Raw genomic sequence first — 22,469 nt, forward strand, 5'->3', positions numbered from 1 at the left:
TCTGCAGCTTTTCTGCAACACAATTCGCAGAGTGTGAACGTACCACCCTTTGAAGTGTTTTTCTGCTGTAGAAAATCTGTCACTTGTGAACCCAGCCTTATAATGCCTCGCAAAAATCACTCTCATGTAACCTTACACACCTTTCTATCATTGGAAGGCCTCATGCACATGACTATATTTTCCCATTCCACACGTCCTGCCTTATGATAAAAATGCTTACTCTTAATGGTCCTTTACACAGACGAGAATCCTAAAGATAATCGCTAACGAGCGTTCATAGGAATGCTCATTAGCGACTATTTGGTGGTGTAAAGTGCAACCGAAACTCTCGTTTATTGGCTAATCCGATTGTTTGTGCACACACAAAAATTGTTGTTTGCTGTCAGCAGATCATGCTGTGTAAATACCACCTGCTGCCGGCAAACGAGTCATTATGGAGAAGAGCGATGGCATTACTCATCGCTCCTCACCAAACTCATGGAAATGCAGATATCTCCACCAGCAGTGAGCAGCAGATCTGAGGCTCCTTCTTTCCATGTAAAGGGCCCATTAAAAATGACTATTCTTGTCCTTATGAATGTTCAAATCCTAAGTGTATTCTGTGACTCTTCTACAGCGCCTCAGATCCTCACTCCACCGTATGACATCTGGAATATTACCGGGAAGGACGCTATTTTTGGCTGTGAAGTCTTTGCCTATCCCATGGCATCTATAGAATGGAAGAAGGAAGGGTCAGAGCTGCTTCTCCCAGGGGATGATCCACATATCTCTGTACAGGTATTTAATTAAATTAAAGTCCCAAGAAACTGAAATACAGTATATTACATTGAAAACCATGGAAATGACTTAAATGCACAAACAGCTTCTGGAATGAGATTTCAGGATTACAGCCATCTGTATGAGAGGTAGGGGCGCATGCATGTGTTCCTCGCCACTGAAGTCTAGATAGCTGTCCAGTGTGACTTCTCCTGACTTCTCTTCTTCTTCTTGGCTGGAAACAATAGTGGAAAAACCATCATGGGATCCCGGACTTCTTGAGAAGCAGGGATCTCGGAAATGAGCAGATTATTAGAAAATGGGCACCATACTAAATTTGAAAGGGGCCCCTCTTTTTTCAGTGTTGGTGTCCTTCCTCCTAAGGTTTTAAAGGTAGAAAATATACACATAAAAGAGTGGGGGTTGCACAGCACGAGAGAGTTGCAAAGAAGTTGTTGGGAGGAGGGGGACCCATTAAAAAATTTGCTGTGGGGCCCAGTCAGTTCTAGTTATACCTCTGATAGAGAGATACTTAGATAGCTATGAATACCAACCCAGCATCCCACCAGTATATCCCTGGAATTGTTGATATTAATACACAGAGCTCCATCTTTCTTTTTGCTGATTATTTTCTTTCTTTATACTGACATTGAGCAATGCAGCCACAGAGGGGTGAGGAATTCTAGCAAATTACTGCAAATTTTCCTCAACTGAAACAATAAGCAATTTGGCGTAAAGCTGATTAGCCGTTTTTGATGTAATGTGCGGCTGTACGGTCTAAATTCACATTGACAAGCTCAAATTGAAAACATTTGTGTTTGGCAAAATGTTGTCACTGATTAAAGGGACTGTGATGGTAATTTATAGTAGAAATGTTTGTTTTTATGTTGTAATGCCATACGTCATCTGATGAAGCTTCAGAGTAAAGCTACACATTGACAAACTGGGAAACAAAGGAATGAACACCAATCACTGTTAACGAAGTTCCAGAAAAATAGTTTAATGCCTCGTTCACAGGATTGTATCTGTTTTGCGGTCCGCAAAACGTGGATCTGCACAACATGGATACCGGCTGTGTGCGTCCCACATTATCCCACATGTCCCGTCCTATGATAAAAAAGCCGACTCTTAAAAATGCCTATTCTTGTTTTATTAAAGGACATGTTCTATGTTTTTGCGGGACAGTGGAATGGACATACTGATGCGAACAGCACATGGTGTGCTTTTTTTTTTAGGCCTGATTGAAATTAATGGTTCCGCATCTGACCTGCAAAAAATGTGGATCGGATGTGGACTAAAAATACAATTGTGTTCATGAGGCCTAAGGCATTTCATCCATTCAAAATTCCAGTTTGTGAGGTTGTTGGGTAGCCCACCGTCCTGGCATAGGCAGTGGACACGGTGCCGTAATCTGAGTTGGGGGCCCACTCAAGCAACAGATGTATTTTCCGTCCTCTCCCTAGGCTGGATCCCTAGCTACACCTCTAATAGCAACCTAGTAGTTGCAAGGATCCATGGGGGCACCAGGGCAGTTGTAGACAAGTGGCTAGTGAAACACTATGACGGACATGTAGGTGGCATAGGTTGTAGTAAACAAGGTTAAACCCACAGTGGCACAGAAGGTACAGGCAAGAGCAGGCAGCCGACTTAGATGCAACGTGTCTGTCTGACTACTTGTGGTATGGCACACAGTACTCTGGCCCATGTAACTAGACCACTATATCCAAACCTAAACTTGGTATTATGAACTGTTCAATAGTATTAACCCACCAAATGTGAGTGAAACCATCAACCACATTGTGTCTCTCAAATTGACAGGCACCACCAAGCATATTGTATCTTGCAAAGTCACTACAACCATCAAGCGTGCTGTGCACCTGCATGATCAAAGAATAAGGCCATAGAAACAGTTTCTGTGTCTAGTCTTGCAGCCCCCATTGCTTTTTCAAAATAAATAGCAACAGGACATTTAATTTGCTTAATCACCTCCACATATAGAATTATCTACCAGAGATGAATGAAATTATGGACATCAAGCTTCTCCAGCTTTGAATTGGCACCATATGTACAATCATAAGTGACACAAAATACTTCACTTGACCTTAGATTTGACACTGTTATTTTCTTGGCATCACTTATGTATTTCCAAAAGGTTTTGGCTTCACATCGGTGACCACAATAATGTGAAATATACAGTTAGCTTCACGACAGTAGTTTCCAGGTAAAAGTCTAGCTTACTAAGATACAGTAACTTACTGGCTTTTTTCCAATTATATTTTTAAGATTGAAAATGTACTTCTGGGTGTTTTTAGTTACTAGTCATCTGGAAAGCAAGACTATATCATTTTCTTATGGAATGAAGTTTTTATATAATGGTCTCTTCTGCTCCTACTTAGGGATTTCCTGTCTGTCTAGAAACAGACTTTTAAATTATAGAAAATCAGAATTGATGAGTTGCGTTCTGTACAGAAAGAATTATGATTGTTTGACCCAGGTATGACTGAGATGTAAAGTCCCACTGGGAAATCTACTGTTGTAATAGCATCCAACTGTTGAGTCTAGATCAGTGTAACGTATATAACATACACTTCTGTTGTATAACCTTTTGACTGCTGCTTAACCGTAACCTAATTAAACGTAACATGTCATCTTTTGTTTGGGGCTTTAAACTTTTTTTGATGGTCCTGAAATTAAAGACTATAGTGGATGTCAGAATAAAATTTCTACTTGCCTTGGTGGGTCTTCATCCTTTTACATAATTCTCTATCCACTGGAAATACACTAAAAGGGACAAGTCCTGCTGTGAGTTTGGAATGCTGTAGAAAGTTGTCACGTTTCTTCCCTGATTAAGTTATGGCAAAAGTTGGTAATTTTGGAGTTTCTCCAACCAGGAGGTCCATACTACAAGTTCCTTATATCTGGACTTACCATTAGAAATTTCTTAAAGCAGAAAATATTCAAAATACAAGTAGTGTATAGACCATATCATCTACCATATCAGCTTTTTGAGAGGCTATCCAAGGCATGAAGAGCATTATACAGATTTGAAATAGAATAGGTGTTTCTATGTCATTTGGCATAAAATGTCCCATGATTTAGAGTTCCAATATTGGGAGCGTGAGGATGACTGGAAACCTGGTGAAATGATACATATGGAACCATATGTAATGATTAGAGAAGTTTTGAAAAATTCATTTGCCAACTTTATTGAAGTTAGCCAAGAAATTTGATTAGTTACGAATTAATTTGTCACAAATTGCTATAAATCAGGTATACCCAGGCCACTCTGTCTTAGGGTACAGCCACACGGAGCGGCCGTGCTGCAGGCTGATTGTGGCCATGCTGCAGTGAAGAACCGCCAATTAGTCCGCGGCTGCCTTTCATTTAATAATGAAGACTGCACTGTATAGTCCTTCTTCATTGTTAATGGCTGCGCGGCACCTTTAATGCACCTTTAAATGGGCTATTGCTGATATAAAATGTATGCATGTTATTGCTGTTCTTGCCTGCAATCTGCTATTAATCAGCTCTGGCATACCCACTTCACCAACCCCAGCGCTCTCCTACCCTACAGGTGGGAGCCCTTCTTCTGCCATCTGCTTTTACTCTTTTTCCACATCATCTAATATCAATGACAATATGTCATCAGGAACATCCAGCTCTTCCTCTATCTGCATCTTACTGACATTTCTAGGACATGGAGACTTTAAAGGATGATTTGGAAGAAGTAAAGCCAGCAAAAGATGAGTATGGTCATCAGTAAGACCTGGCCCCCCTAAGGGGTGCAGACTGGATGGTATTGGTTGGCACGTTGGCACCAGAATAATAAAGGCTTTCATCTCATTCATATTGAATTACATTTAGGGCTGATATAGAAATAAATAAATGTAGGAATAAATAAAATTGACACAGAATAGGTCTCCCTCCACTATCCCTGCACTCTTCTTCTCCAATATTCTTCTATTAATCATTTTCAGCAACACTTTTCCTAACGCTTGAGCGCTTGCCACATCTCTCCCTATGCTCAGCTCACAGGACAATGAAGGAGACCGCGCAGGATGAGGGTTTTATAGGGCTGTGACATCACAGGGGATGACTATCTGTGGATTGGCTGGGGGCATGGAATTATGGGCAAGCTCACGTTCCCAGGCTTCTTACTTTCATTTTGTAACACGTGCAGCCGCCATTTTAGAATAAAACTGATTCGTTACCACGAAGCGCAAGGAAATTCAGATTCTTTGCAAATACATTTTTTGAACTTCGGACCGAATTCCGCTTCGAATGCTTCGTTTCACCAAACAATAGTGATAATCATAGTGAAAATCCTGTTTGAATGAAATACAGGCAATTACAGTCATGCTTAGCTTGAAATGTGTGAATCATCTCTGCTATCTAAGATGTCTGCAAGGTTAGTTAACGTTTTGCATTACTTATGAATTGTTGTTGCAGAGAGTACTGGAATTTTTAACATATTTCTTTATTTATGAGGACCAGTCTGTCCCACACAGGATATGGTATTGGGACCATACATATGCTGATAGAAAAATAAGATATTCCATTTAATATTTTTCAATAAATCTCATTGGCAACCACTTAATCTTGCAGCACGTTGGAGCCTATTATCCATTCCTGACAGTTCACTCTAAATGAATCTTTACAAGGCCTTAAGTCAGCATATTGTCTGCAGCTGTGGTAAGGGATCATCAGGAGACCAGGTCATAATCATTCATGATGGCGCTGTTCATAACTCAATAGCACCATCTATTGGTTTCATAGTCTTCTGACAAGAATATTAGACTATGAGTCTTATGACAAGCTTATTAGTGTAGCCTTTTGCATGGAAAATTTGCAATAAAATTTTGCGATTAGAATATTCCCGATCTACACTGAGTTATTACCCAGCTTTCCCAGTGTCAGATATCATCACTGAGTTATTACCTAGCTTTCCTAGTGTCAGATATCTTCACTGAGTTATTACTCAACTTTCCAAGTGTCAGATTTTATCACTGAGTTATTACCCAGCTTTCCAAATGTCATATTTTATCACTGGGTTATTACCCAGCTTTCCCAGTGTCAGATATCATCCTAGTGTAGATCGCGAATATTCTAATCGCAAATTTTTATTGCGAATTTTCCATGCAAAAGGCTACACTAATATGCTTGTCATAAGACTCATAGTCTAATATTCTTGTCAGAAGACTATGAAACCAATAGATGGTGCTATTGAGTTATGAACAGTGCCATCTATTGGTTTCATAGTCTTCTGACAAAACCATTATTTTTATGAACCAGACACCCTCTTCTCTTCCGAGCAAGGGGTGCCTGGGGTTCTCCCATTGACTTCCATTGTATAAAATTGTACTCGAGCACCCAAAGTATTCGGCCGAGCACTTGGATCTGCCGAGCATAGCGATGCTCGAGACGAACAGCAGTTCAGCCGAGCATGCTCGCTAAACACTACTCTGCACTTAAAGGGGTTATTTCATGATTAATATAAAAAATTGAAATCCAATATCATACCATACATGACAGTCTTTTTCTATCAAAATTAGAACCAGCCCTGTACCTTACATGGATCCAGAGATCTCCACAATTATCGCTACAATTTCTCAGTTTATATTTATATTAAGCTGGCAGTTTAGGGGACGTGCACTTTGTCAGGGGGCATGTTCTTTCTACTGCAACTGGTGGCAGTTGAAGGATGGAACTGAGAAGGTATGTCAACCTCAGAGAGGTGGACAGAGAAATTAGAAAAAGGGAAAAAAACAGGTGGTGCTATACAGATAGATTTCAGCGAATAACTCATTGCCTATACTACATTTTTTTTATTACATACAGTTACAAAAGTATTCATATTCAGGTGCTGGTTTGAAACATTTTCAATTTATTTTGTGGGACAATCACTTTAAGGCTCCATTCACACGTCCGCAAATGGGTCCGCATCCATTCCGCAATTTTTCGGAACAGGTGCGGACCCATTCATTTTCTATGGGGACGGAATGGATGCGGACAGCACACTGTCCGCATCCGCATTTGCGGAGCGCGGCCCCGATCTTCGGGTCCGCAGCTCCGCAAAAGATAGAACATGTCCTATTCTTGTCAGCAGCTTGCAGACAAGAATAGGCATTTCTATAGGGGTGCCGGGCGGGTGTGTTGCGGATCCGCAATTTGCAGGTCCGCAACACACCACAGACGTGTAAATGGAGCCTAAGTGTGCCATGTTACAGCAGAATGTATTGTATACTATGTGATATGCCATGTTATCTCCCTTGTAAACTGTGAGATGCCATCAAGGAAAGGGTAAGTTATAAGCTATTTTGTCTGGAAAAATGCCCTGTATTCTATGGCCACAATGAAGAGATGTATATTGCTGTGTGCTGATGTCACAGGTAGTGACACTTTGTGCAGGAGCAATGGACATTGCAGGTGTGCATGTTGTAAACAGCACTGTGGTTATGCTGCCACCAATAGACTGCAATTACAGTGGGATGCGAAAGTTTGGGCAACCTTGTTAATCGTCATGATTTTCCTGTATAAATCGTTGGTTGTTACAATAAAAAATGTCAGTCAAATATATCGTATAGGAGACACACACAGTGATACTTGAGAAGTGAAATGAAGTTTATTGGATTTACAGAAAGTGTGCTATAATTGTTTAAACAAAATTAGGCAGGTGCAAAAATTTGGGCACCACAAAAAAGAAATGAAATCAATATTTAGTAGATCCTCCTTTTGCAGAAATTACAGCCTCTAAACGCTTCCTGTAGGTTCCAATGAGAGTCTGGATTCTGGTTGAAGGAATTTTGGACCATTCCTCTTTACAAAACATCTTTAGTTCATTCAGGTTTAGTGGCTGCCGAGCATGGACAGCTCTCTTTAAGTCACACCACAGATTTTCAATTATATTCAGGTCTGGGGACTGAGATGGCCATTCCAGAACGTTGTACTTGTTCCTCTGCATAAATGCCTTAGTGGATTTTGAGCAGTGTTTAGGGTCGTTGTCTTGTTGAAAGATCCAGCCCCGGCGCAGCTTCAGCTTTGTCACTGATTCCTGGACATTGGTCTCCAGAATCTGCTGATACTGAGTGGAATCCATGCGTCCCTCAACTTTGACAAGATTCCCAGTCCCTGCACTGGCCACACAGCCCCACAGCATGATGGAACCACCACCATATTTTACTGTAGGTAGCAGGGGTTTTTCTTGGAATGCTGTGTTCTTTTTCCTCCATGCATAACGCCCCTTGTTATGGCCAAATAACTCAATTTTAGTTTCATCAGTCCACAGCACCTTATTCCAAAATTAATCTGGATTGTCCAAATGTGCTTTAGTCCACCTCAAGCGACATTTTTTGTGCTGGGGGTGGAGAAAAGGCTTCCTCTGCATCACTTTCGCATACAGCATCTCCTTGTGTAAACTGCGCCGAATGGTTGAACGATGCACAGTGACTCCATCTGCAGCAGGATGATGTTGTAGGTCTTTGGTGCTGGTCTGTGGGTTGACTCTGACTGTTCTCACCACTCGTCACTTCTGTCTATCCGAGATTTTTCTTGGTCTGCCACTTCGAGCCTTAACTTGAACTGAGCCTGTGGTCTTCCATTTCCTCAATATGTTCCTAACCGTGGAAACAGACAGCTGAAATCTCTGAGACAGCTTTCTGTATCCTTCCCCTAAACCATGATAGTGGACAATCTTTGTCTTCAGGTCATTTGAGAGTTGTTTTGAGACCCCCATGTTGCTACTCTTCAGAGAAAATTAAAAGAGGAGGGAAACTTACAATTGACCCCCTTAAATACTCTCTCATAATGGGATTCACCTGTGTATGTAGGTCAGGGGTCCCTGAGCTTACCAAGCCAATTTGAGTTCCAATAATTAGTTCTAAAGGTTTTGGAATCAATAAAATGACAACAGTGCCCAAATGTATGCACCTGCCTAATTTTGTTTAAACAATTATAGCACACTTTCTGTAAATCCAATAAACTTCATTTAAATTCTCAAATATCACTGTGTGTGTCTCCTATATGATATATTTAACTGACATTTTTTATCGCAACAACTAACGATTTATACAGGAAAATCATGACGATTAACAAGGTTGCCCAAACTTTCGCATCCCACTGTAAAATCTAATTATGCAGGTGATAGTGACAGTGAGAAGGCATGTTTGTGGGATGATAACGAGCAATGCTCTACAGACCTTAAGTTAGTACTAATCAGGCAGAGAAAAAATGTTTGCGGGGGAGAAGCTACTGCTGGCAACAGATCCAGTCACACTCCTGCATTTTGGTCAGCCCTTCAAGTTCAGGTCTGAGGTACTTGTCATGAGGCTAAACTACCTCAAAACATAAATAGGTCCATAGAGCAGCTAAGCTTTGAAATGGAGAGGGAGAGCCTGGAGCAGGGTAGTCGATTCCTGCAACCTGAAACAGCAAGAGATCTCTGGAGATGCAAACTCAGGACCACAATGACCATCCAGCCTGCTGCAGCGTATGGCAAAATTGTGCAAAGTGTGTGTAGTGATTTGTGAGGAAGGAGATACCGAGACCTGGAAGCACCTGTGAGAAGTGAGTGTAAATGTGTGGTATGGAGAGAGTAATACTGAGCAGAGGGGGCACACTCACCATGACATGGAGTGCAAAAACAGTTTCAAAACCATCATAGACATAACCAGAACCAAGAAAACCACAATAAGATTGCACCTCCAATTATATAAAATACATAATGCTATTTTATTATTGAGGAAAAACACAAACACTTTAAACCATGTTTACAATAAATAGTGTGCCGGTATAAGTAAAACCAGGCACAGACAGTGGCGTATATAGAGACGTAAGGGCCCCATAGCAAGGATCAAACCAGGCCCCCCACACAGGACAGAAGGGTTTCTGCCTAAACCCTTTCAATGAGTCCTGACCAAGTTTTCACCTCCAGTAGAAGAGGAGATGATCCCAACTAGGACTGGGCCCCCTCTTGCCCTGGGCCCAATAGCAGTCGCATGGTCTGCCATTATGGTAGTTATGCCCCTGGGCACAGACAAAAAGCTCACCAAAGTCCACAAATAAGGACCAAACATATAAAGTCAGGGACTATACAAAAACAAATCAAATAGCAGAATTATAATGATAATGCAACATCAATAAATATAAGAAAATACCTGCAAATAAAATAGGCCGAGAATACGCGTATCGCTGGGAATACTCAGCTTCCTCAGGGGTACCCCTGAGGAAGCTGGGTGTTCCCAGCGATACGTGTGGGGCAGTCTCTTTGACAATGCTCACTTTCTAACTTGGTTATAACGGAATCCATAAGACAGAAGGACGGATCTGTTATACTACCCATAGACTTGTATTATGACGGAATGCAAAACAGAAGCCTTTAAGAGACATTCTGTCTTAATAGAAGTCTATAGGAATCATAACGGATCTGTCCCGTTTCCGTCGACAGGACTTTGTTTTCTGTCTTGCATAATGGGAACTAGATGGATAGACTTCTATGAAGATGGATCAAAACGGAATGCCTCTTAAAGGCGTCCATTTTAACTTCCGTCTAATGGATTCCGTTATTTTCCGTTATAACCATGTTATAATGGAAAGCCATAACGGAATCCAGAACGCAGATGTGAACCCACCCTAATTCTGCTATTTGATTTGTTTTGGTATTGTCCCTGACTTTATATGTTTGTTCCTTATTTGTGGACTTTGGTGAGCTTCTTGTCTGTGCCTGGTTTTACCGGCACACTATTTATTGTATACAATTTTTAAAGTGTTTTTCCTCAATAATAAAATTGCATTATGTATTTTATATTATTGAAGGTGCAGTCTTTTTGCGGTTTTCTTGTTTCTGGTTATGTTGTATGGAGAGAGATGATGCAATATGAAGAGATGCCAATGCAGAGTATGCAGTTTGCCACAAAGAGAATTACTGGGGTTGAAAAACAATCTTCATTGCTTCCAAGCAGAGAAAGACTCAGAGACGTTATGTGCAGCAACAGAGAGAAAGTCAGGCAGTAGTTAACTGTTTAAGGGTACTTTCACACTAGTGTCGCTGGATTCCGGCAATCTGCATGCAAATGGATACCATGTATTTCAATACCGGATCCATCTCTCCGGTTGTCAACCGGAAAAACAGTATTTATCTTTTTCACATTTTTAAAGGCCTGCGCATGCGCAGACCGCAAAACCGGATCCATTTTTCCGGAACACTTAGGGCCGGATCTGGCATTAATGCATTTCAATGGAAAATAATGGCATTCCGGCAAATGTTCCGCATGCTGCGGTGTTTTCTCCGACCAAAAACCATACAGTGACTGTACTGAAGACATCCTGATGCATACTGAACGGATTGCTCTCTATTCAGAATGCATTAGGATAAAACTGATTAGTTTTTTTTCCGGTATTGAGCCCCTAGGACGGAACTCAATACCGGAAAAGAAAAACGCTAGTGTGAAAGTACCCTAACCTGTTACCTCAAGTCTCACTGAGACTTGTTGCTCCACAAGAGACGCTAACCACTAAGTTATTTGCACCAAGCTTGTCGCCGCAAGAGTGATCAGTAAAAAAGTAATTTTTCCTATTAAATTTGTGTTGGCCTGTTTTCTTCTGCAGACCTTGACACGCATACCGCTCACTGGCCAAAAAGATCCTTTTTAATAAGGGCCTGACCATCTCTTACATAGTAGCCCAAACCTGTCTTTACACACACAACGATTAGTATTGATAGTTCATCCAGAAGTAAATAGTGCCAATACCCCATCAACATGCACTTGTGAATCCTCTATCATGAACATAAGATGTGATTTTGGACTTTTAACTGCAGCATGAGTAGTACTGCAGATATGGAGTCGAGATCACTATATATTTTTTTTCCTACTGTACCCCATTCCCCCACTGTCAGGGTTCAAATCTGCACTGAAATACATTGTCAGGACTGCTGTGCATGCACACAGGAGTCCTCTCCATTATGTTAGCATAGCAAATCAGTGCAGTGCAGGTGCTGACAGTAGGGTAACCTGGGGCTGTGGGGAAAAAAAATCATTTTGATCCGGACTCTTTAACCACTTCAGCCCCGCTAGGTGAAACCCCCTTCATGACCAGAGCACTTTTTACACTTCTGCACTACACTCCTTTCACCGTTTATCGCTCGGTCATGCAACTTACCACCCAAATGAATTTTACCTCCTTTTCTTCTCACTAATGGAGCTTTCATTTGGTGGTATTTTATTGCTGCTGACATTTTTACTTTTTTTGTTATTAATCAAAATGTAACTATTTTTTTGCAAAAAAATGACATTTTTCACTTTCAGCTGTAAAATTTTGCAAAAAAAACGACATCCATATATAAATTTTTCGCCAAATTTATTGTTCTACATGTCTTTGATAAAAAAAAAATGTTTGGGCAAAAAAAAAATGGTTTGGGTAAAAGTTATAGCATTTACAAACTATGGTACAAAAATGTGAATTTCCGCTTTTTGAAACAGCTCTGACTTTCTGAGCACCTGTCATGTTTCCTGAGGTTCTACAATGCCCAGACAGTAGAAAACCCCCACAAATGACCCCATTTCGGAAAGTAGACACCCTAAGGTATTCGCTGATGGGCATAGTGAGTTCATAGAACTTTTTATTTTTTGTCACAAGTTAGCGGAAAATGATGATGATTTATTTTATTTATTTTTTTCTTACAAAGTCTCATATTCCACTAACTTGCGACAAAAAATAAAAAATTCTAGGAACTCGCCATGCCCCTCACGGAATACCTTGGGGTGTCTTCTTTCCAAAATGGGGTCACTTGTGGGGTAGTTATACTGCCCTGGCAATTTAGGGGCCCAAATGTGTGAGAAGTACTTTGCAATCAAAATGTGTAAAAAATGACCGGTGAAATCCAAAAGGTGCACTTTGGAATATGTGCCCCTTTGCCCACCTTGGCAGCAAAAAAGTGTCACACATCTGGTATCGCCGTACTCAGGAGAAGTTGGGGAATGTGTTTTGGGGTGTCATTTTACATATACCCATGCTGGGTGAGAAAAATATCTTGGTCAAATGCCAACTTTGTATAAAAAAATGGGAAAAGTTGTCTTTTGCCAAGATATTTCTCTCATCCAGCATGGGTATATGTAAAATGACACCCCAAAACACATTCCCCAACTTCTCCTGAGTATGGCGATACCAGATGTGTCACACTTTTTTGCTGCCAAGGTGGGCAAAGGGGCACATATTCCAAAGTGCACCTTTCAGATTTTGCAGGCCATTTTTTACACATTTTGATTGCAAGGTACTTCTCACACATTTGGGCCCCTAAATTGCCAGGGCAGTATAACTACGCCACAAGTGACCCCATTTTGGAAAGAAGACACCCCAAGGTATTCCGTGAGGGGCATGGCGAGTTCCTAGAATTTTTTATTTTTTGTCACAAGTTAGCGGAAAATGATGATTATTTTTCTTTTCTCTTTTTTCCTTACAAAGTCTCATATTCCACTAACTTGCGACAAAAAATAAAAAATTCTAGGAACTCGCCATGCCCCTCACGGAATACCTTGGGGTGTCTTCTTTCCAAAATGGGGTCACTTGTGTCGTAGTTATACTGCCCTGGCAATTTAGGGGCCCAAATGTGTGAGAAGTACTTTGCAATCAAAATCTGTAAAAAATGGCCTGCAAAATCTGAAAGGTGCACTTTGGAATATGTGCCCCTTTGCCCACCTTGGCAGCAAAAAAGTGTAACACATCTGGTATCGTCGTACTCAGGAGAAGTTGGGGAATGTGTTTTGGGGTGTCATTTTACATATACCCATGCTGGGTGAGAGAAATATCTTGGCAAAAGACAACTTTTCCTATTTTTTTATACAAAGTTGGCATTTGACCAAGATATTTCTCTCACCCAGCAAAGGGGCCCAAATTCCTTTTAGGAGGGCATTTTTAGACATTTGGATCCCAGACTTCTTCTCACACTTTCGGGCCCCTAAAAAGCCAGGGCAGTATAAATACCCCACATGTGACCCCACTTTGGAAAGAAGACACCCCAAGGTATTCAATGAGGGGCCTGGCGAGTTCCTAGAAATTTTTTATTTTTTGCATAAGTTAGCGGAAATTGATTTTTTTTGTTTTTTTCTCACAAAGTCTCACTTTCCGCTAACTTAGGACAAAAATTTCAATCTTTCATGGACTCAATATGCCCCTCAGCGAATACCTTGGGGTGTCTTCTTTCCGAAATGGGGTCACATGTGGGGTATTTATACTGCCCTGGCTTTTTAGGGGCCCTAAAGCGTGAGAAGAAGTCTGGAATATAAATGTCTAAAAATGTTTACGCATTTGGATTCCGTGAGGGGTATGGTGAGTTCATGGGAGATTTTATTTTTTGACACAAGTTAGTAGAATATGAGACTTAGTAAGAAAAAAAAAAAAAAAAATTCCGCTAACTTGTGGCAAAAAAAATGTCTGAATGGAGCCTTACAGGGGGGGGGTGATCAATGACAGGGGGGGTGATCAATGACAGGGGGGTGATCAATGACAGGGGGGTAATCACCCATATAGACTCCCGGATCACCCCCCTGTCATTGATCACCCCCCTGGTAAGGCTCCATTCAGACGTCCGTATAATTTTTACGGATCCATGGATCGGATCCGCAAAACACATGCGGACGTCTGAATGGAGCCTTACAGGGGGGTTATCAATGACAGGGGGTGAGCAGGGTGATCACCCCCCTGTCACTGATCACCCCCCCTGTAAGGCTCCATTCAGACATCCGCATGATTTTTTACGGATCCATGGATACATGGATCGGATCCACAAAACACATGCGGACGTCTGAATGGAGCCTTACAGGGGGGTTATTAATGACAGGGGGTGATCAGGGTGATCAGGGTGATCACCCCCCTGTCACTGATCACCCCCCCTGTAAGGCTCCATTCAGACATCCGCATGATTTTTTACGGATCCATGGATACATGGATCGGATCCACAAAACACATGCGGACGTCTGAATGGAGCCTTACAGGGGGGTTATCAATGACAGGGGGTGATCAGGGTGATCAGGGTGATCACCCCCCTGTCACTGATCACCCCCCCTGTAAGGCTCCATTCAGACATCCGCATGATTTTTTACGGATCCATGGATACATGGATCGGATCCATAAAACACATGCGGACGTCTGAATGGAGCCTTACAGGGGGGTTATCAATGACAGGGGGTGATCAGGGTGATCACCCCCCTGTCACTGATCACCCCCCTGTAAGGCTCCATTCAGACATCCGCATGATTTTTTACGGATCCATGGATACATGGATCGGATCCACAAAACACATGCGGACGTCTGAATGGAGCCTTACAGGGGGGTGATCAATGACAGGGGGGTGATCAGGGAGTGTATATGGGTGATCACCCGCCTGTCATTGATCACCCCCTGTAAGGCTCCATTCAGACGTCCGCATGTGTTTTGCGGATCCGATCCATGTATCCATGGATCCGTAAAAATCATGCGGACGTCTGAATGGAGCCTTACAGGGGGGTGATCAATGACAGGGGGGTGATCAATGACAGGGGGTGATCAGGGAGTGTATATGGGTGATCACCCCCCTGTAAGGCTCCATTCAGACGTCCGCATGTGTTTTGCGGATCCGATCCATGTATCCATGGATCCGTAAAAATCATGCGGACGTCTGAATGGAGCCTTACAGGGGGGTGATCAATGACAGGGGGGTGATCAATGACAGGGGGTGATCAGGGAGTGTATATGGGTGATCACCCCCCTGTAAGGCTCCATTTAGACGTCCGTATGCGTTTTGCGGATCCGATCCATGTATCCGTGGATCCGTAAAAATCATACGGACGTCTGAACGGAGCCTGACAGGGGGGTGATCAATGACAGGGCGGTGATCAATGACAGGGGGGTGATCAGGGAGTTTATATGGGGTGATCATGGGTGATCAGGGGTTTATAAGGGGTTAATAAGTGACGGGGGGGGTGTAGTGTAGTGTAGTGTGGTGTTTGGTGCGACTGTACTGACCTACCTGAGTCCTCTGGTGGTCGATCCTAACAAAAGGGACCACCAGAGGACCAGGTAGGAGGTATATTAGACGCTGGCATGCTGGAGATCCACTCGCTTACCTTCCGTTCCTGTGAGCGCGCGCGCCTGTGTGCGCGCGTTCACAGGAAATCTCGCGTCTCGCGAGATGACGCATATATGCGTGACTGTGCGCCAGCCTGCCACCTCCGGAACGCGAATCTGCGTTAGGCGGTCCGGAGGTGGTTAAGTGCAGTACTATTCATGTACTACTGCAGATAATAGTCCAGAATCCCTTTAAGAGTGAATTTATTCCGGGGGTGCAAATATTGTTTATCCATCGCACCCAAAGTCTCCTGGGGATATACGAGATATGTTGGTTTGTTTCTGACTTTCATCCCTGCATAGTTCCACCTTTGATGAGCTTCTCCCTTAAAACCAAGGTAGAATATCCTTTAAAGGGGTCCCCCAGGAATACTGATTTTTAGCAAGTGCGGCAGCCTGCCTCTGAAAACGGAAGACTTTTAGTTATCTGCTCCCCGCTGGTTCTCCGCAATGCCTCTGTTGGGTCCATGATCCAGTCCCCGGATTGTTCTCTTCCGGTGCTGCATGGGCATGGTCACATGCTCCTCTGCGGCCAATGAGCAGGTAAGTATTAATTATATGTTTACAGAGGCAGGCTGCAGGCACTTGCTAAAAAAATCTGTATTCCTGGCGAACCATTTTAAGGGCTGCACTATAATCGATGTTATGTAGACCCGACATATGTTTTCATTCTGTATATTTTAATGTCTGAAGTTTAATCATCAAGACCGTTTAATGTTGAATTGAATATTACTAAGAGTTTCGTGAACGCTAATTTACTTTTTAATAAAAAGTTATTTGTAAGTTAAAAATCACAAACTTTGATTCATTCAGCTAAACCAGACGTCAACGAGAGGCAAAGTGGGAAGCAAACAGAGCGCCAACCATTCATTGGTGCCGAAGAGCGAATGTTATTTTTCTGAATTTTGAACAATGAAAGCATTTTCATATTTGATATTTATATGATATCTATGTTAATTAGGCCAAAATGAGTAAAATGCAATCATTAAAAAAAAAAAGTGCCCCCAAAGGTGTACATAGCGTTTAAGATAGGATATCAATATTAGTCTTTGCGCCACTACCAATCTTCTGTATTAAGAGACTCATCATTGTTTGCCAGGCAGTGCGCTGGTAACTGCTGTGACGGGTAGTACAATTTACTACAGCTTTGTCCCATTCAAGTGGTACAGCCGCTACTAAAAGTGAACAATGAATTGAATTGCTGCAGCCACTTTAAGTAACTGATTAGCAGGGGGACTGAGATCTGCACCTCCCCCCCAACTTAAGGATAGGCCACCAATTTTAAACAATCAACAACCCCTTCAGAGGAGCTTTCTAATAAAAATTTAAAATTGTCAACTTCATATTGTTTATATGTTTCTTAGATTTACAATGTAGAGGTGGTAGGGGTGTAGCTGGAGAGGGCTGGCATCACCTGTGCCCTGGGTCATGGGTGGTGTAGCGGGCGCCGGTGAGAAGCCAGCAGAGCTGGGAGACAGACAGCCCTACAAGAGTCGTCAGAGCTGATTCTTTGCCCATACCTACAGTATGTTTCTGCTTTGTTCTGCCTCATAGAGGAGAATCCTGAGCAGACACAGATAGTATTCGTGAGACGACCCCTTTAAGAAGCAGTAGTCATTATCTGAATGCCTTGACCATGTCTATCCTTATCTGTAGACTATAGATTGGAAATTATTATTTTAATAACAGTTCCACAACTTCAACAACCAAACCTTCTAATGTCTCCCATCACTGTTTTCAAGATCAGTGCGGTGTCCAACGGTAATCCCTCCCCGGTGGTCATATATTTACTATCTATCCTATGAGGTGGTATTAGATGTTGCTCATCATGGGCTCTTAATTCTTTTCATTATATTTCTAGTTCAGAGGAGGCCCCCAGAAGTATGAAGTGACTGGATGGCTTCAGATACAATCAGTCCGTGTCACAGATGAGGGAATTTATCGTTGCTTTGCCAAGAACAAGATTGGTCAAGTTGTGGCAGGAGCCACCCTCACCGTGATTACGCCAGGTACCTGTGTAGAAAAAGCTATGTTTTTAGTACATGTAGAACTTCTAATAGCTCGGTGTAGAGAACCTGAAACTAACCACTGCACGCTGCAGATTTTGTCCAGCCGCCTCTCTGCATATTTGCCGTGCTGCCGCTGGATGTCCGATGGGTCCCTATTATAGTGAATGGGGCCGTGGGACTTCTGGCAGCACATGTGTGCATATGAAAAGAATGGAGGCAGCATCCCAGGAAAATAGTGCTTTTAATCCATAAGTGATGGTCTAAAAACAAGCAGCCCAAGTACATGCAACTTTTTGGCTACTCCTTAGCCTTCCTCAAGCATGCATACAACAGTGTAAACTCAGCTTATATACCCATATGCAGTGACATCACTGGGGTCACCCCAGTGATGTCACTGCATATGGCTATATAAGCTGAGGAAGGCTAAGGAGTAGTCGAAATGTTGCATGTACTTGGGCTGCTTGTTTTTGGACTATCACTGCTGCCTCCATTCTTTTCATATGGATCTTTAAAGGGAGCTGTTGGATACAGCTCCGGCAGGGGCGTGCATCCGGACCTAAGAGTTGAAGCCTGTGGTGGGTACTGTGCAAATGGTAGTACGGAATCCGGCAGGCTGTTCCCGTGCCGGAAAAACCTAACACCAATGTGAAAGTAGCCTTACCAGTATCAATCACCTCCACTTAATGATTTGGTTCTTGCAGGATTATATGCTGGCCTGGTCTACAGCAGTAGCACTTACAATACTTCCATCTCTGGTCTGCCACTGACCATGAGGTCCACAGAGCACTGACCTTTATTCTCTCTCTGTCGTGTGCTCTCAGTTCTCTTGCTACATACTTCCCATACACCGTTCCCAACACAAATTTACAATGTACACAATTTCACTATACAATGCATACATATACAGCATATAAGTACAGTGTGCAGCCTACAATCCACAAGATACAGAGCGGTTCGGAGCAGAGGCACGGAGTGGAAGCCCATGGAAGCACTACGGAGCACTTCTGTTGGATTTCGGTCCGTGCTTTCGCACAGCCAAAAAATAGAACATGTTCTTTTTTTTCGCGATGCGCACTGAATCTTGCGGATCGCAGACACATTCACGTGAATGGGTTTGCATCCACAAATGGCAGGCACATGGCCGGTGCCTGTGCATTTCAGACCGCTATTTGCAGCACGGGCAAGGGACGCACAAGTTTGTGTGCATGAGCCCTTAAAGGGGTTGTCTCATCTCAGACAATAGGGGCATATCACTAGGTTATGCCCACTTTCTCTCATAGGTGCAGGTCCCACCACTGGAGCCTGGACCTATATCGAGAACGGAGCCCTGAAAGTGGTGGAGGGCTCACTGCATATGCCCAACAGCCCTCTATTCCTTTTCTATGGGGGCTCGGGTATTTCCATTAGGCCCATTGAAGTGAATGGGAGCAGTGGCCAGTCATGCGCGGTGCACTCCTATTTACTTCTAATGGGAGAGCGCTTGGTGGTGGCCAGACCAAAGTCCTCCAGCCACCATCTTGCGGGGCTCCGTTCTCGATATAGGTGCAGGTCCCAGCGGTGGAACCCGTGCAATGTGCCGGTCCGCAGGGGAGAACATGTGAGGTTCACGGTGGGCAGACGGGTGCAACAGTTTATCGGGTACTCGCGGTTAGCAGATGCCTCCCTGGGCCAGCAGTGCAGTGAAGGAGAGAACAGTGAGGGACACCGGCCAGGTGGTAATCGAGATGCCGTTGATGGTGATTGGGTTTCTGAGTGCTTGTGCAGCTGGGACCCTGAATTAAGTAATGTTGTGATGCCAGCACCTTGATGGTGCAAAATGATGAGAGTGATGGTAGTATGGAGGTATAAGAATGAGGCCAGGTTGAATCCAACTGAGAACTTTACTATAACCAAGATCTTGACAGCAGTCAGTCTTATATCATGCAGGTTGGATGTGGTGAATCCCAGTAACAGGCTGTACATGTAGTTATGTCTCAGGCTATGATAGGTAGTTGTGTACTCACTGATATTCAGCTCTTTGCCTTGCTTCAGTCTCAGTAGAGGTAGTTCAAGTCTTTGTCTTCTATACACAAGTGAGGCAACAGAAATCTTATCCGTCCTTAAAATAATTGTGTGGCTGCCAGAAGCTAATAAATCATGGCTTTGTCCTTCCTTTGTCTTTTCCACAATCAACTTAGCAAAATTCACTTGACACTCCGGAAGAGTAGATGGTAGAATACAGACTTCACCTCTGCCTATTTTCCTGGCTTGACACTGAGATATAAATTGGCTCCTCTGGGCCGTGGAGCCCAAGAGAGAGCTGAGAGGAGAGGGGTCCTCTCCTTCCCCCTTGCATCTCACTCCATCTCCTTCTACTCCCACACTCTACAACAACTCACTAACTAGGCCTGAACTGTGCTATATATACTGCAGTGCTACCCCCATCTAGTGGTGGAATGTGTGCAATGCATCTGACAGCCTGGTAACAGGGATTTCACATAAGAATAAAATACAGCATGATACAACATATGACAAAACAAGTTTTTGCAGTGGCCACGTACACTTAGACAATAGGGAGACATCCCCTTTAACTATACTGTCATGGTCTCAATACTTACAAGGCGCCTCACCCACAGTAGTGCAATTACATTTACTATACCCTCGCTGACATCTCACAGTAGTTCAAAGGCAGGGGTACATGTTAAAATCATTTATCATTAAAACATGGCATATAATAATAATAATAGTACATTTTAGGGCTGCAGCTAACGATTATTTGAATAATCGATTAGTTGCCGATTAATTTCTTCGATTAATCGATTAATCGGGAAAAACGACAAAATTACAAAACAGAGGTTTATATGATCTTACTTGAAAAATTATGTTCAAAGGCCATATTAAAACAATCTGTGGGCGACACTATTATGGGGGATCTGTGGGCGACACTATTATGGGGGATCTGTGGGCGACACTATTATGGGGGATCTGTGGGCGACACTTATGGGGGATCTGTGGGCGACACTTATGGGGGATCTGTGGGCGACACTTATGGGGGATCTGTGGGCGACACTTATGGGGGATCTGTGGGCGACACTTATGGGGGATCTGTGGGCGACACTTATGGGGGATCTGTGGGCGACACTTATGGGGGATCTGTGGGCGACACTATTATGGGGGATCTGTGGGCGACACTTATGGGGGATCTGTGGGCGACACTTATGGGGGATCTGTGGGCGACACTTATGGGGGATCTGTGGACGGCGCAGTTATGGAGAGGGGGATCTGTGGGCGGCGCAGTTATGGAGAGGGGGATCTGTGGGCGGCGCAGTTATGGAGAGGGGGATCTGTGGGTGGCGCTGTTATGGAGAGGGGGATCTGTGGGTGGCGCTGTTATGGAGAGGGGGATATGTGCACTGTTATGGGCATAACAGTGCACAGATCCCTTTCCCCATAACAGTGCACAGATCCCCCTCCCCATAGCAGTGCTATACACAGACCCCCCCTCCCCATAGCAGTGCCATAGACAGATCCTCCCCCCTCCCCATAGCAGTGATATACACAGACCCCCCTCCCCATAACAGCCCCGGCCCCGATGCTTATAAGTCGGACTAATCACTGCATCTTTATTTTACCTTTTTACAATGACGCTCCTGTAACAGCCAGGCAGAGCGGACGGCGGCGCAACGTCACTCACTCACGTGACGCACCTGCTCCGCCCACCTCATGAATGAAGGAGGCGGAGCAGGCGCGTCACGTGAGTGAGTGACGTTACGCCGCCGTCCGCTCTGCCTGGCTGTTACAGGAGCGTCATAGTAAAAAGGTAAAGTAAAGATGCAGCGACCGCCCGCCCGCCCGCATAGCAACGAATCGGCGATTATTCGATAACTGGATTCGTCGACAACGAATCCAGTTATCGAATATAATCGATTACATCGATTAATCGTTGCAGCCCTAGTACATTTTATTTATATAGCGCCACCATATTCCGCAGCGCTTTACAAGTTCATAGGGTTCATATACAAAACAAAAATAACTGGATAATATACAACTGAAACACTAGGAGTCAGGGCCCTGCTTGCAAGAGCTTACAAACTATGAGGAATTGGGGGTGATACATACAGTGGGATGCGAAAGTTTGGGCAACCTTGTTAATCGTCATGATTTTTCTGTATAAATCGTTGGTTGTTACGATAAAAAATGTCAGTTAAATATATCATATAGGAGACACACACAGTGATATTTGAGAAGTGAAATTAAGTTTATTGGATTTACAGAAAGTGTGCTATAATTGTTTAAACAAAATTAGGCAGGTGCATACATTTGGGCACTGTTCTCATTTTATTGATTCCAAAATCTTTAGAACTAATTATTGGAACTCAAATTGGCTTGGTAAGATCCGTGACCCCTGACCTACACACACAGGTGAATCCAATTATGAGAAAGAGTATTTAAGGGGGTCAATTGTAAGTTTCCCTCCTCTTTTAATTTGTTCTGAAGAGTAGCAACATGGGGGTCTCAAAACAACTCTCAAATGACCTGAAGACAAAGATTGTTCACCATCATGGTTTAGGGGAAGCATACAGAAAGCTGTCTCAGAGATTTCAGCTGTCTGTTTCCACGGTTAGGAAC

The 22,469-nt window shown here is 43.2% G+C and overlaps 1 protein-coding gene across 1 annotated transcript in view; it reads left to right on the forward strand.

Annotated features, from left to right (window-relative positions):
- Positions 1 to 22,469, forward strand: part of KAZALD1 (Kazal type serine peptidase inhibitor domain 1) — a 59,257-nt gene that overhangs the window by 25,359 nt on the left and 11,429 nt on the right. The window contains exons 3-4 of the mRNA XM_044299370.1: positions 617 to 777; positions 17,714 to 17,861. Of these exons, the coding sequence (XP_044155305.1) occupies positions 617 to 777; positions 17,714 to 17,861 (309 nt within the window). The remainder of the gene's footprint in view (positions 1 to 616; positions 778 to 17,713; positions 17,862 to 22,469) is intronic.

Source organism: Bufo gargarizans, chromosome 6 (genome assembly GCF_014858855.1).
Source record: "Bufo gargarizans isolate SCDJY-AF-19 chromosome 6, ASM1485885v1, whole genome shotgun sequence".
Classification (NCBI taxonomy): Eukaryota; Metazoa; Chordata; class Amphibia; order Anura; family Bufonidae; genus Bufo; species Bufo gargarizans.